General features: G+C 41.1%; 1 protein-coding gene across 1 annotated transcript; it reads left to right on the forward strand.

Moving 5' to 3' along the window:
* Positions 1-625: 625 nt before the first annotated feature.
* LOC137783000 (ly6/PLAUR domain-containing protein 6-like) lies at positions 626-16,149 on the forward strand. The gene is made up of 5 exons (XM_068572735.1): positions 626-798; positions 13,339-13,515; positions 13,757-13,855; positions 14,416-14,546; positions 14,988-16,149. The coding sequence occupies exons 2-5, from the start codon at positions 13,398-13,400 to the stop codon at positions 15,159-15,161; spliced, it is 522 nt and encodes a 173-aa protein (XP_068428836.1). The 5' UTR covers positions 626-798; positions 13,339-13,397; the 3' UTR covers positions 15,162-16,149.
* Positions 16,150-17,077: the final 928 nt, after the last annotated feature.

Below are 17,077 nucleotides of genomic sequence, written 5' to 3' on the forward strand. Positions count from 1 at the left end.
TTCAGAATTTCTAAATTGTAAAGAAAAATCTATGATCAAATTATGAGTTTGTCTTTTTTTTTTTTTTTTAACTTAGATGTAATACCAATTAACAAACACGTGTAAGCAAACACACTGCAGAATCAGAGAATTACTAGATTTTTTTGGATCTTCTTATGGACATTTTTTATTTCATTGATTTTGATTGAACTAAATTGCCATTGCACAGAGCACAGGCACTGGGAAGTGCACATAAGAATCCACCAGAAGTGCAACAATTAACGAAGCCGAGGATATAACGAATATATACAGAATAATCAGGAATTGATCATATAGAATACATATAGAATGTAGAATAAACAGTAAGGATCATATAAAGTCATTAGTTTTGTTGTTGATAATATAGGATAAGCAGGTGGGCTACGTAATGGATTTTACATATTTAAAACAATGTATTCATCATTTAAAAAAATATATAATTTATAATAAAAGCGTATTAATCACTTTAGTTGTTTGAGCAGCTTCTTCTTCGGATCAGGCGGTGCGGCCGCCGAAGCCACGCCCACCGGGCCGCACCGGCCAATGAGAGGCGACCTCTGAGAGGCGCAAAGCCGCATTTCTCCATCGTCTCCTGCCGTCAATGAAAACAAGCTGCTCCTCCAGCAGCTGCGGAGTGAGAGCGAGCCGGTCCGCCAATGGGACGAGAATCCCGAGAGACAACAGACAGAAGAGCGGACGAGTGTTTCCACGCGGAGGGAGACTATTCTTCAGCGCCTCGGGATCCTGAGCGAGTTTGACAGCTGGAACACTTCTGTTCAAGTAAGGAGACACTTTGATTAGAGCTGCTGCTTGAGCCCAGCCAGAGATCAGCCAGGAGCCTCTCCGGGGACTCCTTTCTACCGCTAAACACTGTCAGGAAACACTGCCCAGAGCGGCGGTGTTTCCTGACAGTCTTCGGAAATGGCTACTACTATGCATTACCCACTTTGACCTCCTCATGTGCTCCATCACATCCAGCTCCAGCTCAAAACAATGACGGCATAAAAAACAAACAAAAAAACAATCAAATATAATATTTAGCGCCTTTGTTCTTTTGCTCAAATATATTTATTAAAAAGAGCATTCAAAATGTAACATGAGATAATTTAAAGACTGGTTTTATTTACACCCCATAATAAGATCTATTTTGGTTTTGTCAAGGCCTCATGGACAAAGACAGAGGGCTTCTGTTGTAACACATATTCCTGATGAATAGCTCATGAACTTTATTACATGCCAATCCGTTTGTCTGCCTTTAGTTTAGGATTTTCGAATCTGAGGGGAGAATCCATAGTGTTCATCTTGTGTAGTTTGAGCGCTGATCTTCACCATGCACACAGCTCACAGGGAGGCAGAGAGGGCTGGGCCGCCAGCACCTCATGAAGAGCATACGAGATGCTTTTGGGATTGGGTGCAGCCAGGAAAGCAGGGCAACACCCCCACATCATGGAGGCTTTGTTAGACAGGCTCAGTGCTTCTAATAGTGTGTGTGTGTGCATGTGTGTGTGTGTGTGTGTGTGTGTGTGTTTCTGCCAGAGGTTGGGGACGACATTTGTAACCCTGCGTGAAACTCTTGTCCATCTGCTGTCCCTGCCGCTCGCATCACAGGACGATCTGCGTCCACTCCTGGCATTAAAATGTGTCTCGTGTCCAGACTGGATCTAGAGTAGGACTAGGCCTGCACCAAGTGAGGAAAATCTGCCATGTGCGAAAACACTGTTCAACATTGCAATGACAATATGATATACAATATGCAAGAATAGAAAATTATATACGTACTGTTATTAGTAATGAATTAAAGATATTATGTCAATAGTTCTAGATCAGCAGCATAAATACAAGTCACTATATAACATCTTGCTAAAAAATAAACCTAAAAACATCAATTATAATATATATTATTCCTGAGTGTCGTCAGAAGCAGTCCTGTCCCCTGTCCTCGACTAATTCCCTCTCAGCTACTGTTTCATCAGAAGGTTCATTTCTTCTGTGTGACACACGATGCTGCTCTCCTCTTCAACCCCGTCTCCAAATCTCACCACAGCGTTGTTCGTACCAGCAGCAGACTTAATGTGGACCATGCTGCCCTCCTCCACTGATCAAGCCAAAGCCGGGGGAAATGTTAATACCGTGCTTCTTTGTCAATTTGGTGAGACCCATCAATGGCTTTCAGCACGCCGACCAGCAAAAGTCAACCGCAAACAAAAAAAACTGAACCCTTGTATGCACTCACCAACACAGTAAACTAACAGCTATTTACATCATTTAGGTCAAAGAAAAGATAGGAAACTACTCACAAGTGCTCAGCACGCTCACTCCGTCCGCTCGCAGACACGGATAACCTCTGAGCCTCTGACTGGAAGAGCAGAGCTTCAGTGGCTGTGATTCGCTGTGAAGTTATCTGGCTGCTGCGTTGGCCTTTGTGTTGCTATTCAATCAGCATGACAATAGATGAAAATGATTAAATAGACACTATGAAGGAAGAAAAGCGTTTCTGCAGGAATCTCTGCACGTTCTGGCTGCTCTGCTGTTGCTGGATGCCCGAGTCTTGTTGGGCCCCTGATGGCAGGGCCCCATCCAGCTGCAAAGCCACTCGACTTACTTTAAGGAGGATTCAGATAAATCTGTTGGTCCAGTGAACAAAAGCTATGTTTTTTAAGAGACCGAAAAGCTTTTATTTTCAAATATTTTTTACTGGTTTGAGTGTTTTTAACTTAACAGTCTCATGTGAGCCAGTTGTTTTTGTTTTATAACACATATAAAAATGGCTTACAAAAATTAAGAGAGAAACCATTTTGACAAAAGTAATGAGTGAGTAATATATCATGACTTTTTGTTGACGTTTTGAGTTGTTATGCTGACTCAATCTATGAAGGATGAAACTGATTCAATAGTGACTAAAATTGAGAGAACCAATTCATTTAAGATTAAAAATTTTCATTTTAATTTCAATAAATGTATCCTCAATTTTTCTCCAACATATTGTATCATTTCTATTGGCGACTTCACATTAAATTGATAATTGATACTATCACATTACATGTCTATTACATAAACATTGTTCCGCAGTGTTTTTACAATGACAACAATTGAAACGCAGCAGGTCTGAAACCGGCCCAAAAATTATTTAGAGCTCACCTCGGTTATTATTACTGATGCTAGAAATAATCAGGCATGCCCATCATCATGTAATGCAGTCCGCCCCTTTTTCATGTTGCATTCTGGCTATGCATTTTATAACCGGCAAAGGCGCCAAGCTTTGCATTAAAAAGTAAAAAATAGAACATTTGACCTTCTGAAACTCCTTGTGATGAAGAAGTCCTATTTTATCTCCTCAATGAATAAAATGCTAACACATACATACACTGGCTGATGCTAGAAAAAGTGAGTGGAGGAGCACTGTCGCGGCTGGTAAACACGCCAGAGTGGGACCAAGTGGGATAAAGACGTCTGTGATGAGAGAGACAACATGTTCTGTACAGAGGATGGAATTAGAGCTGTGGAAACTATTTATGTTTAACATACTAGTGAATTTATCAAGACAACAGGGAACATATGGAAGAAGTGTTGACTTTGATAAGAAACAGAACAGATAAGAAAAGACACCGCTGTGAAGTCCCATCAGAGGATAGATTTTGGGTGAACTCACTTTACAGACCCGAAGGAGCCTCCAAAAAAAAAAAAAAAAAGAAGCCTGGCAGCTTCCTTTCCTCTGCTCTCCCAAACCCATGTCAAAGCCTTTTCATCACTGGGCTGTTCAAGTGATCTCATTGCAGTTTGAGGCCTTTGAACGTGTTATAGTAATGCTGTGAGCATCACACACTACATTCCATTCACCTATTGTGAAGGCATTTTCATTTTTCATTTTGAACCTAACTTGCTATCTCACTACATCCAGTCCCTTCTAGGTGGTGGTTTTATATGTAGATGTTTTTGTGTGGAAGCAGTGATGGATAGGACCAGACTGCCACTGGCCCCGCTGTGTGATGGATAGTGTCTGGAGCTCTTATGGTGACAGGGCTGAAAAATGGTCCGCGGCCTGTGAGGGAAACTCTATTCACCCTCATTAGCAGCAGACACTTTCCATTATGGCGGTGTGATGGAGGGGGTACCCACATCTGTGGCTGTGTGGGGGGGGATGCTCCCAGGTGTGGTGAGCATAAAGGCAGAGCAGCAGCAGCAGCTGGGGGGAATGGAGACTGTTCTGATGTGCGTGTGATATTCCAGGGGATTGCTTGTGTCATTACTATAAATTTACTGAGACACGCCCTCCTCAGTATCTGCTTTTTGTGAGCCACTTTTGAAGGAGCATGTGAGTTTCCTCCAAACCAGTGGTTCTCTAGCTTTCTACCATGTGTACCACATCCTAAAATATGCAGCTCTCCACTAGAGATGCAGAGTTCCTAACCGGCCGCTTTTCTTCTTGTTATCTTGTAAAATGCAATGTTAGTGAGAAACGTCCAGTGTTTTGAAGGAGACATTCCAAACACTGGAAGTTTTGTTTAGTGTTAAAGCTTTTTGAGTGGTTGGAAGACTAGAAAAGCACTATACAAGTACAGGTCCATTTACCATTTACCTCTATTGATGCCAATAACAAAGTAAACGGATAACATTTAGAATGTTTGATGCTTTACACTGACTGGGACGGTTGTAAAAACGTCTGGGGCCTTGCTGTCAATTTTAATTCTAAGATAGAAAATGGGAATTGGTGGGTCACTCTTTGAAAAAATCCGACAAGAAACTTGCAATCAGAATGTCTCCAGCTCTCGTACCGCTATTATGAATGATGCTACAATAGCGTAGCGTAGGCCTACCCTATTAGCTGTGGACGATTCATACAGTGGACTGGTTTATTCCTCATAAAAAGATTATTTATTGTTGACTGTACAAAAGGGTAAAGACCACTTAAAAATAAGTAAGAAAACAATGAACACACGGTGTGTTTACTCATAATAAGTACAACAGAATCATTTCTATAACTCTTTCAAATTTCAGATTTCAAAAAATGAATGATCTCAAAATCACTGAGAAACTCATTTTCAACCATATTATTAGGAAGTGTGTGCATGATACGTATGTGACGCACAACACTTGTATTTTTTCACTTAATATTCAGGATGCATTGTTGGAGTCCCTATCTCACTGAAATGTTACTTGTTCGGAGGCTGTCTTGTATTAAACGTAACTAACTTGAAGGTAGTCCTATTGTGCTCATTTAAGGTTCACACTCAATATTGTGTTCCTATAGACTACGTTTGCTGCTACTGTTAATATTTTCAGGAGGTACGTGTCGTTTCCTGTTATTCCTTCTGGTAAGTCACCCAAATAAAGTGATTTACAGTGTTTCCCCGAGGTTTACAGCTTCTTTCTGTGTGGGGGCTTAAGGTCAGCTTTTGGCAAGAAGCCAACAATCGGCCAACAATAGTGAACAGCAGTGGTATCAGTAGAGTTGCATGCTGGGTGTGTGATTTTGTGTTTGTGTGTGTAGGGGTGTTTTAAGGTGCATGAAAAATGGTTCAAAAATATAAAAACAGCTCAAAAACAGCTTTGTCTGCGAGCGAGTGACGCAAGTGTTGAGTAGGCTCGAGTGATTGACATTTAACAACACCTAAAACAAAGTTAGAGTGACAGAATAAATTAGAGCAGTAAAGAAGATGATGGAAACCATGAGTGTGAAGATAGACAGATCGCGAGGAGAAGTATAAATATTAGGAAGTGATCAACCTAATGTGTTAGAGTACATTTAACGTGTTCTGTGAAGCAGAGGGAGGGCTGGTTGGTGATGGAGGAGGGCCGGTATCGGGCCGGCCCAACCCCGTCGGCTTACCGGGATGTCGGCCAGTCCGCCACTGGTTGTACACTGACTTTAATGATCTTGACCCAGCATGCCATGTGTGAGAGGAGCACAGATTATTCAGTAACAGGTTCTAGAACTGGTTGTATGTAATGCCGCCACACTGCGGGACATTTGCTCCCCCATGTCATCCAGTCTGGATCCTGCTGTCAACCTTCTGCTGCTCTCCTGCCCTCCCATGTCACAGCTAAACGCTTCCCTCGCACAGCCTCTTCATGCATTCAGTAACGGACTCTTTAATGTCAACGTTCCCAGTTATTGTGAGTTTTATTGCTGCAGCTTGCATTTTACTCATTGTGCAAATGTCTGAGATTTTGTTTACCGAGCGACATGGACACAAATAGAAGAAGACCCTTTCAGAGGGTCTGGGAACTAATCAAATTCATACATTTTTCAGAAGTGGAGATGAGAGCTGATTGTAATTCCTCAATTCATACATTTTATTTATGCTTTCTTGTTGTTGCTAATTACCCTGAATATCTGCAAGATGGTGCATACATCCTGACATGGTTTACATGTTTGTGAGCTGTTGTGCATTCAGCGGAGGCTTCAGCCTGTCAGAAGCAGAGCGGATGAAGTCCCTGCAGGATTCTGCTTTGATGATCCCCTTTGAACTTGAGCACGTTTACTGCATGAATCATTTACTCGTAGTAGTAGCTGTAGTAGCCGGCACTGAAGCAACATTCTCATTTCTCTGTGAATGGAGCACAAATAATCCATTAATAATCACAATTCTTAAAAGTAATATCACAGTTGTGTCTTTTTGAAACATTGGTCTTCAGAATTAAATAAGAAAAGATTTCATAAATCTTCACGTTTGACAACAAAATGCTTCGGTTTTTCTTTTCTGAATGTGACTCCATCAGGTTAGATGCTGGTTGTGTTTCTTGGTTGTCTTTTGAAGTTGGGATTGCACAGTTTCCAGCTTAATGCAGCGTGTCTAATTCTGCCTTTTTGTTCTCTACTCAGGTCGGTGGAAGAAAGTGGAAGTAAAGCTCTCATATTTCCAGAAAAGGAATGAGTTCTGGGGTTATGATTTACAGCTCACAGCAAAGGTGTCTGCAGGAGATTACTGGGCTTAATTGGAGAAAACCAAACCAGACTTTCTAAACAGCTACTTACAATAAATGCACTTATTGTAAGTCACTTTGGATGAAAGAGTCAGCTAAATGAAATGTGTTGTCAGGTCGTTTGTATGAATAGTTTAGCCCTTTAAAAAAAACTAAATATATGTTCATTTCAGAATTTTGACAAACATATATTAATTATCAGCTCAAAGTTAAGTTTGAAATATTTACTCAACCTCATTAGGATTCACACTTTTGTACATTTTTGATACTTCAAATGTACCCATTTAACAAGAATGGCTTTATAGTTAACGGATACTCCTGGCAGAATGAAGAGAAGCTGGCAGTGCCTCATGGTTGAAGAGGATTCTACATCAATCTATTACAAAATGAATTAAAGCAACTCTAACCTCAAAATAAAATACTTTTAAGATGAATTTAAGATAATCCAAAAACACAAAGTATACTTTATTCTATGTTGGTTACATGTTGGCTATACATTTCCAATATTCTCTCTCTTTTAGCTCTGTTTTGGTCTTCACCAACTCAAATATCTTTAGAAGTCTATGTTCACCAGCAAGTCTGTATGTCTGCAGCAGGTACTGTACAAAGCTTATTCCCTGGAATGCTAAAGTCACTGATCTGTTTTATCACCTCAATCCCAGACACAAAAATGGGGCAGTCACCAGTCAATCCCCTAAATCCGAGTTTGCTCCCTCTGCCTATTTAACTGAGTCTCAGTGTTCATTTCCATCCAGTTCAGCAGGGCCCTGCAGCTGTCACGGAGCTGCATTATCCCCTCTCGCATCTCTGTGTAACTCAACCTTACCATAGCAGGAAAAACACATGTCCCACACAACCTTCAAAGGGATTTGGTTGGCATCCTCTGCTTCTCATGCAGGCTCTCAGACCTGAGCTGGTATGTGCCCACAACAGTCCACAGGTGTTCTGGAGGAATGTGTAAACTGCACATAGATCACAGAGTGAGCAGAGGAGCAACAACAATGGAAGAAAAACATGATTTAATTTCTCGCTCCTTTGTCACTTACTCAAACCCACTGCCGCTAACCTGCTGTCCTGTGACAAGAGGTGTCACATCCAGCAGACTAGCTTCTCATCTGGCCATTTTTTGGACACAACACAAAACACAATATTTCATGACAAGAAGAATCCTCCATATCATGAAAGATGACAGCCTACAGGGTATTTTCTCCAGGTGTTCCTTGTGTAGGAAGATGTACATATTGTAGTGGGAACACACAGAAATAATCTGTTGAGGGACTACAAACCTCCTTGGATATATTGTTTTTCAATGTAGTCTACGTCCACTATGTAAAACCTTCAGCAGTTATTGCTTCTGGCGAAAGTTAGAAAATATGTGACCTGGTTTCAGTTCATTTCTCCCCACAAAAGTCATCTCTAGAAGTGTGTGCATGCGCGCGTAAGTGTGTGCGTGCGTGCGGGCATGCATCCTTCAACTGTTGCTTTAATTTTCTTACCAATTTGTCCTTCTCTCTTCCAAATAATCCAGCCACGTAACTATCCATCTATGAAAGGAGATCACACTTTAGGATCCTCCTGCTGACTCCAGGAATATGCAGTAAGATTAAAGGTTTGTAAGAGTAGCATTTAATGTGACAACAGAAGAAATCCTGGCCGGCCATAAGCCTCAGAACAGCACCATTGTGAATGTTGGTTAGTCCTGATGGGCAGGGGACTCCTCCCATCATGTATGAATGGGTGAATGATGTCATGTAGTGTTGAAGCACTTCGAGTGCTCCAGTACAGTCCATTTTCCATTGTAGATACATGGAACATGTTCCAACGATGTAATCCATCAAATCACACTTCAGCATATTTTCTTATTAATGATTGAGATTGTAAAGTCAATACAAAACTAAGCAACAGAAATACAACACTTTATAAATTACATCTGATGGGGATGAGAAACCTTTTACTTTCACTTTTGTAATAGTTGCCAGATGTAAGCCTCTCCTAGGTACTTTTTCTTTACTATTATATTTTTGTACTACGACTAGTATTTGCATTTGATGTTACTTTATACTCCTAGTAGACCCCATCTCTTAGGAAGATCTTGTACTTTTACTCGTCTACATTTATTAACAACTTCAGCTATTTATTGTTGACATTTAATAGATCCATGTTACGTTTACATTTGTTTGCGGTTTGGTTACACATAAGACCAACACTTTTCATTGTGTCGTCGTGTTGCATGAATAAAGGCTTTGTTTCTGGTTGCTTACAGAATTGCTTGGTATGACAATGGGAACAACTTCCATGTAGCAAGCTGAGCTGAGGATTAAAAGTGAGAGAGTTTATGTGGAGCACTTCAAAAGAAAGTGACTGGATTAGGCTGATCGGTACTGAATGTGTAGTGTTGTGGAGTAGCAGCACTGCTTGGGAACAACAGGAGGGGATAAAGTCCTGTACTTCCAAATACTGTCCTGTACTGTTCCGCCACTTTAAGTTCAATGATGAGACTCGGCCCTCTGTCTGCGGTTGTCAGACTTACTTAATGTCCTCAGCGTTAAATTCTATGAGCATGCTAAATAGATTTGTTGATGGACAAAAGCTGTGCTTCATGTGGGAATTTCTGTAGGTTTTCATTGCAGCCTAAATGGTAGGCAAATCATCTTAAATGTGTGTATTATAGTGATTGTAATCTTTGTTTAATCCCTCATGCACTTTTCCAATTAATTGTAGACACATCACTACTGCGTGCACATACACCACGCTGTTCACAACTGGAAAAGGCTTGCTGTGATATCTCAGGCCTGTTCTCATCACTCCAAATCTGGTAAAGCCAGTTCTCACACCATTTGCAGGAGAGGAAACACTTTCCACAGTTTGTTGCCCAGCTCAGGATGTCAAGTTGCCAGGTCTGCAGATCATTTTCCCCAGCTGACAACTGTTCAGAAGTTATTCTCAATAACCTCAGTACATCCCAAACAGATTTGCTGGGGCTGCATTTCCTAATGAAATATGCAAAACTCACTATTCATACTAGTTTGAGTTCACACTGATCCTGAACGACTGAAGGTTACAGACCACCTACTTCACTAAAACTCAGAGTGGAGAAGTATTGGTCCCCCAGCCAACCAAATGAATGTAACTGATCTGATGGCCTATCCCTGCGAACAACAAGCAGTAGACAAATTATACACCACATGAACTGGGTCATCAAGGAGCACAGGGACATTTAGATCTATCGAGCCCAGAGAGGCGGTCAGAGAGATGCAAAATAACCAACACACACACACACACGCGTGTACGTGCGCGTGCACGCACACATGCAGACACACACACACACTCTTTCCACAAGTTCTGTGTTCTTTCATTGAGCACAGACCATGAGAAGGAGCCGAGATGTCAACAAGAGAACTGTATGAAGGGACACGGCGTTGACCACAAAGCCGCCCTACATATGTCCTCATCACTTCTCCCACTGAACAAAGCTGCCAACACTGTAGAGTGAGGGGGTCTCTTCCTGCCTGCCTATAGGCTTGGGAGATGCGCTCTCCAAACCATCCAGGCGTGTCTTGGATAGGGTATAACTGGTCACACACACCCAGGTGTTCAGTGTGTTTTATGGGTCTGTGCGTTCAACATAACATCCCAATGCACAAACTGGGAAAAGCAGATGTAACTTAGCCTCCCTATCCCATACATAACGTGTAACACAAAAGAGGGATGCCATCTGGGTTTAACAAGCAACTGGGGTAAACTGACAGGGCCGTTATTTTACATACTGTACTCCCTTAGCAGAGGTCAGTACAAGTAGCAGCAAAGCTGTTCTGAATGAAGATTGAAGATGTTTATTGTCACTCCAAGTTAAAGTACAATCATAGGAAATGCTTTGACTGGGAGGCTTCTTATGTCATATGTCATGAAACTGACAGTAATTTTGTGACATATTAGTGAATGAGGCCCAATGAGAAGGGTTTCAGCTGAGCGCTTGTCTCTTAATGTGCATTTACACTGCCTGGTTTAAAATACCCAGCATTACTGAGCATGTCCTTGTACCTCTATGGTTTATTAGCACAGCCCTTTTCAAGCCAAATATTACTCGGGCAGCTTCAGAGATAAATGTACGTCTGAGTGTTTGCGTAAGACTCTTTGTGAGCTGCTCAATGAGTTAGCTCATTGATAATGAGCCCGTCCAGATTTCTGCAGGGCCTTCAATGCATCTGGCTGTAGTGGAGAAAAGGGCACAAAGGACCAGAGTCAAGTGCATGTGACAAATGTTCTGTGTGCGCCATTTTCTTCTGTGTCGGAGCAGTGTGTTGTCTATAAGACAAGCTCTTCTGTGTATCCTGGCTGTTGAATGAGCCAATGTTCACAGTGGGCCCAGTCTGGCCTGAGTTTACCTGCAGGGTGATGGATGAAACTAGTCCCAGTTCTGTTAGCTCCTGCTCTATTCTGGACTTTGCCAGTGACAACCATACGTCTATACTCTGGTGTAAACAAGGATGAAGCAATCTCTGGCCATTGGAATGTCTTCATCCTTTGATTAATGGTCACATTATTATTTCACCATATAATAAAGGAAGTAATTAGCTCAGTTCAGATTTCAAACTCCATTCCAATTCAAAGCACTGCAGAAGTGACAAAATATAATGTCACTGCTAAAGCTTTTTCAGTCAGGAGTGAGCTGTTGAGAATGCAAATCGAACATTAATAAGTTAAATGTAGCAGGTAAAACACAATGTGTGTGCAATGAAACAGCTTCAAGAATATTTAAAAAAGATGTTTTCTTTGTCAAAACTTATTTGAAAAAAAGCATTTTGATTTCTTTTTGTAGAGCTAAGCTCTCGCACGTATAATTAGCTCTGTGTTTGCTGTGAACGCAGCATGAGAGGGACCAAAACCATGCATGTACTCAAAATTTTACAAAAGTTGGAAGAGGTAAAGAAACCAAATTTCTCAGTTGAAAGCCAATATTTAAAATATTGGTAAAATATGGTCTAAACGTGGGGGTGTCTCTAAAATCATAGGACAATTATTTGTCTTTTCCAAAGCTTTCATTAATTTGCAGCCGGAGCGGAGGTATTGATAAGTGTTTATGTTTTCGTGTATCATCATGCTCAACAGCGCAGATCCACTCTCAATCCATGGTCAGGACTGCAGCTCCTTTAAAACACACACACACACACACACACGCACACACACACACACACACACACACACACACACACACACACACACACGCAACTAGTCATACAGAGCAGAGAGGCTGTGGTGGAGACAGTGAGGTAAACCAGGTGAAGGGAAAATTACAGTTCCAATTAAAACGCCGATACTTTATCATACATATGAACAACAAGTGTTGTACTCTGTAATAGGGAATGATTCACATGATGAATAGATAAATATCTCCTTGGAAACGGAATGATTAGAAATCCCATCTGATTTAAAAATCATATTGTTCAGTATCAGTCATATATTGGTGTTTGTCTCACTTCTATTCAACACACAAGCACAGACATGTAAACAAAGTGAAACCTAATTCAATCAGCTATGTCTGCAGTCTCTCATCCACCACCGCTGTGTTTACACAAGCACAGCTCGCAAGCTCGCAAGCTGAAAAAGAAACTGATTGTCTGTAGTCTGTTTGTCTTATAGTTTAATTTTGGAAACCTAGCTGACACACACCAGGAGGAGGGAGGACAGGAGGAAGAACTGATACTGACTGATGTCTGTGTTCATCCTTCATAAACTTCAATCAAAAGTGTTATTTATTTTATTGACATTACAGATTTAGACCACTAAACTAGTTACTCTACAAGCAAGGAGTGACTGCAGCTCAGTGGTTGAACAGGGCCGTCCTTCAATCACAGTATCAGCGGTTCAATCCCCGGCTCTGCTAGTCCAAGTCCATGAGTCTTTGAGCAATTATCCCCAAATTGCTCCTGTAGTCAGTTCCTACAGTGTATGAATGATTAGTTAGTGCTGTCATCAGTGTATGAAAATGGAAGAACAGGTCCATTTACCATTACACTGGGATTCCAAAAACCTATTCAACATTTAAATGATTATTTATTTACTGTTAAAGAACTTGTTATATTCTTATAAATAATGTGTGGCTACTACTCTTTATCTCTGATAACATATGGCACAACGACATGAGTATTTTACCTTATGGGCAGTGTCATGAGTACAATTTCTTCAAGAGGGCAAAACTACAAAGTGCTATAGAGTGCCATTAAAATGCTACTTTCTTTACAGTCACAGTGCCCAGTGTAGTCGCAGTGCATAGACACAATAATAATGATGCAAATACACCAAAGATGATGTGTGCACACATTACTATAAACTGGAGTTTATCGGTGCTTAAGCAGCCATGACCTAACAATCCCTGTCTTTATGTTCTTTTCTTAGGTATTTGGTTGGCTTTCAACAATCAGAAAGCTGCATGTGTGAAACAATAGCAACCAGCAATGGAGCCCTGGCCTGCAGTGGCCTGGGTCCTACTGCTGACCGTCATCCCAGACCTTCTGAACAGCGCCCACTCCAGAGACTTTACTGAACAAGATATCATACAGCTCCACCCCTCAAGTAAGTGTCTACTTTCAACCACTTTTCTTTCATTTTTTTCTGCCTCAAAACTGTTAACTCTCCAGTCACATAGCAGATCAAAACATCTACAGAGCAAGTGCTCCTACTACTACTACTACTACTACTACTACTACTACTACTACTACTACTACTACTACTACTACTACTACTACTACTACTGCTACTAGTTTAGTTTAGTGCTGAATGTTGGATTGGATGTGATGGTTACGTTTTTCCCCAGCCACTCCATTTCCTGGTGGATTCAAGTGCTTCACCTGTGAAGATGCACGAGACAACTTTGAGTGCAATCGCTGGGCACCAGATGTATTCTGCCCTCGTGGTAAGTCCCCTGGCAACATTTACGCAGTAATGTCTGCACCATGTTTGTTTTACTTGCTTTACTCTTATTTTTGTTGAAAGCATATAAGTGTATATTTGGCTGTATTTAACTTAATATGAATATCTGTATGAAGAATGAGCTGTGGAGGATCAACCTTAAAACATTTGGAACAACCAACTGAATTAGACACTTATTATAATATATCATGTAAAATATATATCCCAGTAATCACAGTGACTGCGATGCAAAAATGTAATTCCTAATTAATGTAATTGTGTGTTTTCTGCAAAGAACCACCATAGATGATACCAACAAAGTAACAAGATAACATTTCACATTTTTTACAGTTTATACTGACTTTTCATGTTGCCACACCAGTGCTCTCCAGCTTCAAAAACATTCATATTATAACATTTTAGAAAAGGCAAATAGACCAAGAAATATACCGGTACCGTCTGTGCTTAAAAATGATAACGTGATTTGTTTCAGACCATACCACCCAACTCTACTCCCAAACTTATACAGGTACATGTTTGTGCTTTATTTTCTATGTTTTCCAGAAGCCAAATACTGCTACACGCGGCACATCATAGATGTGAAGGGGGACAGTGTGTCGGTGACCAAACGCTGTGTGGCCCTGGAAGACTGTCTCTCCACAGGATGCACTGAAATTGGTCATGAAGGAAACAAGGTGGAAAATAGTATTACTTATTATTGCCAGGTTCTTATTACGTATCTACCCCCACCAAAATCAAATGGAATAGAGTGTGCGTGTGTGTGTGTGTGTGTGTATGTGTGTGTGTGGGGGGGTTGCTGATATGAGGTCCAGAGACAGAGGATGCTGCATAAGTACAGCTTGTAAAGCCCTCTGAGGTAAATTTGTTATTTGGGATTTCGGGCGATGCAAAGTCAATTGAATTGAAACTATTGAAAGAGTTTTTTGGGACAGGGTTCATATATGGCATATGAAGAGTACAACCATCTAGTCCCCCTATCAGGGTTTTCTTATTTTTGCCATCACGTGTTGCTGTGATTGTATGTCATGATATAAATCAAGTTTTAAATAACTGTCCCAATATGCTGTTGTTGCATATTACCTGTGCTTAACATTGTCCATGATCTTCCCATCAAGGTGTGCACTGCCTGCTGTGAGGGAAACATCTGTAATTTACCAATGCCCTGGAACCAAACGGATGCTACCTTCACCACCACCTCCTCACCCAGCAGCACTGTGGGGCTCTCCCAAAGACACACACTGACTTTGTCACTCTGCATGGCTTCCTTCACCATCTCAAGCGGGCTTTGAAAAGTGAACTGAAGGGTGGGCAGTGGACTGGCTGGATTCTACCCTGACATTTTCTCATTATACCCGTGGATGACGAGAAAATGAAATGTTGCCAAACAGAAAGCATGTCACATGAAAACATGCACTTTGCTGAATGGTACATCTGGTTGATCCAGGAGGAAGCAATACGAGTGAACGACACCTCCTGTTTGTAATAGTCCGTCATCGCACAGCATGTGCAAAAGTACTCTCCCTACAATAGGCATCATCGGCTCATCTCATCTCATCAGCGCCATTTCTCATCTACCGTTTTGTCAGACCTTTAGCAAGAGGATAATGTTGCTCTGTGTCTTCTGGATTGTTTGCAACAACATTGGTAAAGACAGTGATAAAGCAGTGTTTTGGGTTCCTCTAAAGGTTCAACAAATCAATGATTCTTAAAGACTGCAAAAAGAGGAACAGACTAACTTTGCCAGAATGTGTTTTGTCTAAATCTTTAGGATTTGAAGTCGCACGTGTGAGTCGATAATCCATGCTGTATGTCATTGATGTGCATGAACATAATATTTATTTGATATCGAAGTTTGATGTAGAGCAATGCGGTTCAGAGCTGAGGTCAAAGACTGTTAGTCATGATATTGATGTTTTCTCTGGTGGATTGTTCTCAAAAACAAATCTCATTTCATTTTGAAGGGATTTTGAATTTAGCTTGGTGTTCTTTAGAAGTTTCACCATGAAAATGGGGGTTCTCCTCTTTTTCTGAATAATGTGAATGCATTTCAGCTAAAATGAACTAAATCACTCATATCATGTGGTGGAAAACAGTGAGCTCGGTTTCATAAAACAGAAGGTAGAAATGCCTGTTCATGTCTCAGGGATTAGTTTCCACTGTCCCTTCAGAGGAAAACATGCTTAAACTGTGGAACAGCTGTTGTGCAGTCAACACACAGACCTGAAATTTTATTGACAAAGTTTGACTCACGAATGACTCAGTGAGCAGCAGTGATGACACATGACACATGGCCATGTTATCATCCAAGGTTGGTCCGGATGATGGATTTTATAGCGATACCGAAGGTATCTGCACAGTTTATACTGAAAGTATTAAACCTTCAAAGTTCAGAGGACTAGTTCAGTCTTTATGGTTCACATGAGCCCCACAGTCTTCAACAATGTCCTCGTGCTGCTGCTCACTGGTTGGTTATTGCAATATCTAGCTCTTATTGGCTTTGGTGAGCTTCCCACCTATTGACAGGTGCATTTCTAAATTGATTAATGTTCATATACTCTGTTACTTCCAGTCCAGGCTGCGCTGGATTGCTTTCAGATGCCCCTGTCATGCCTCCCAGCTGTTGAAATGCCAACTGAAGTCCCACAATTCAACACAAATACAATCTCCACCACTGACAGGACTGAGGTTGGGGAGAGCATTTACCAGCTCAATTTGCAGTCCCTTTTCTTTCTGTTGGTCTCCATCTTGTGGCCTAACTTTGACCTTGTCATGGCAAGTAGGAGCGGCAATTTGTTATTGTGCTTATGTCTATCTCTATAGAACAGTAGCTGTGACGTGACAAACTGTGAGCATGTCAGCGGCTCTCTATAACCACACATGTTATTATCTTAGTAGTTTAACATTGTCTACCTTAAAGCCAGACTATGTGAATATTGAAAGAAGAAACAACTGAGGCCTCCTGAAAAGCAGAATTCTTAAACCTTAGTTGGTGTGGTATGACCAGTAGCTCAACGTGGCTATTGTTTTGTGTCTAAACTACACTTCCTACAATGCTATGGAACAACATTTTGAAAACATTGCGTGAGAGAGTTAGCATTGTTGCTATAGATGCTAAAAAAAGATCAAGAAAGGCCTTGACGTCGGTGTCAGCTGGTGCATCACACACACTGATTACACGTCTCCTGCTGCAATCACACAGATCTCA

Source organism: Clinocottus analis, unplaced genomic scaffold, assembly GCF_023055335.1.
Source record: "Clinocottus analis isolate CAN_PGR_092001 unplaced genomic scaffold, fCliAna1.0.p SCAF_12, whole genome shotgun sequence".
Taxonomy (NCBI): domain Eukaryota; kingdom Metazoa; phylum Chordata; class Actinopteri; order Perciformes; family Cottidae; genus Clinocottus; species Clinocottus analis.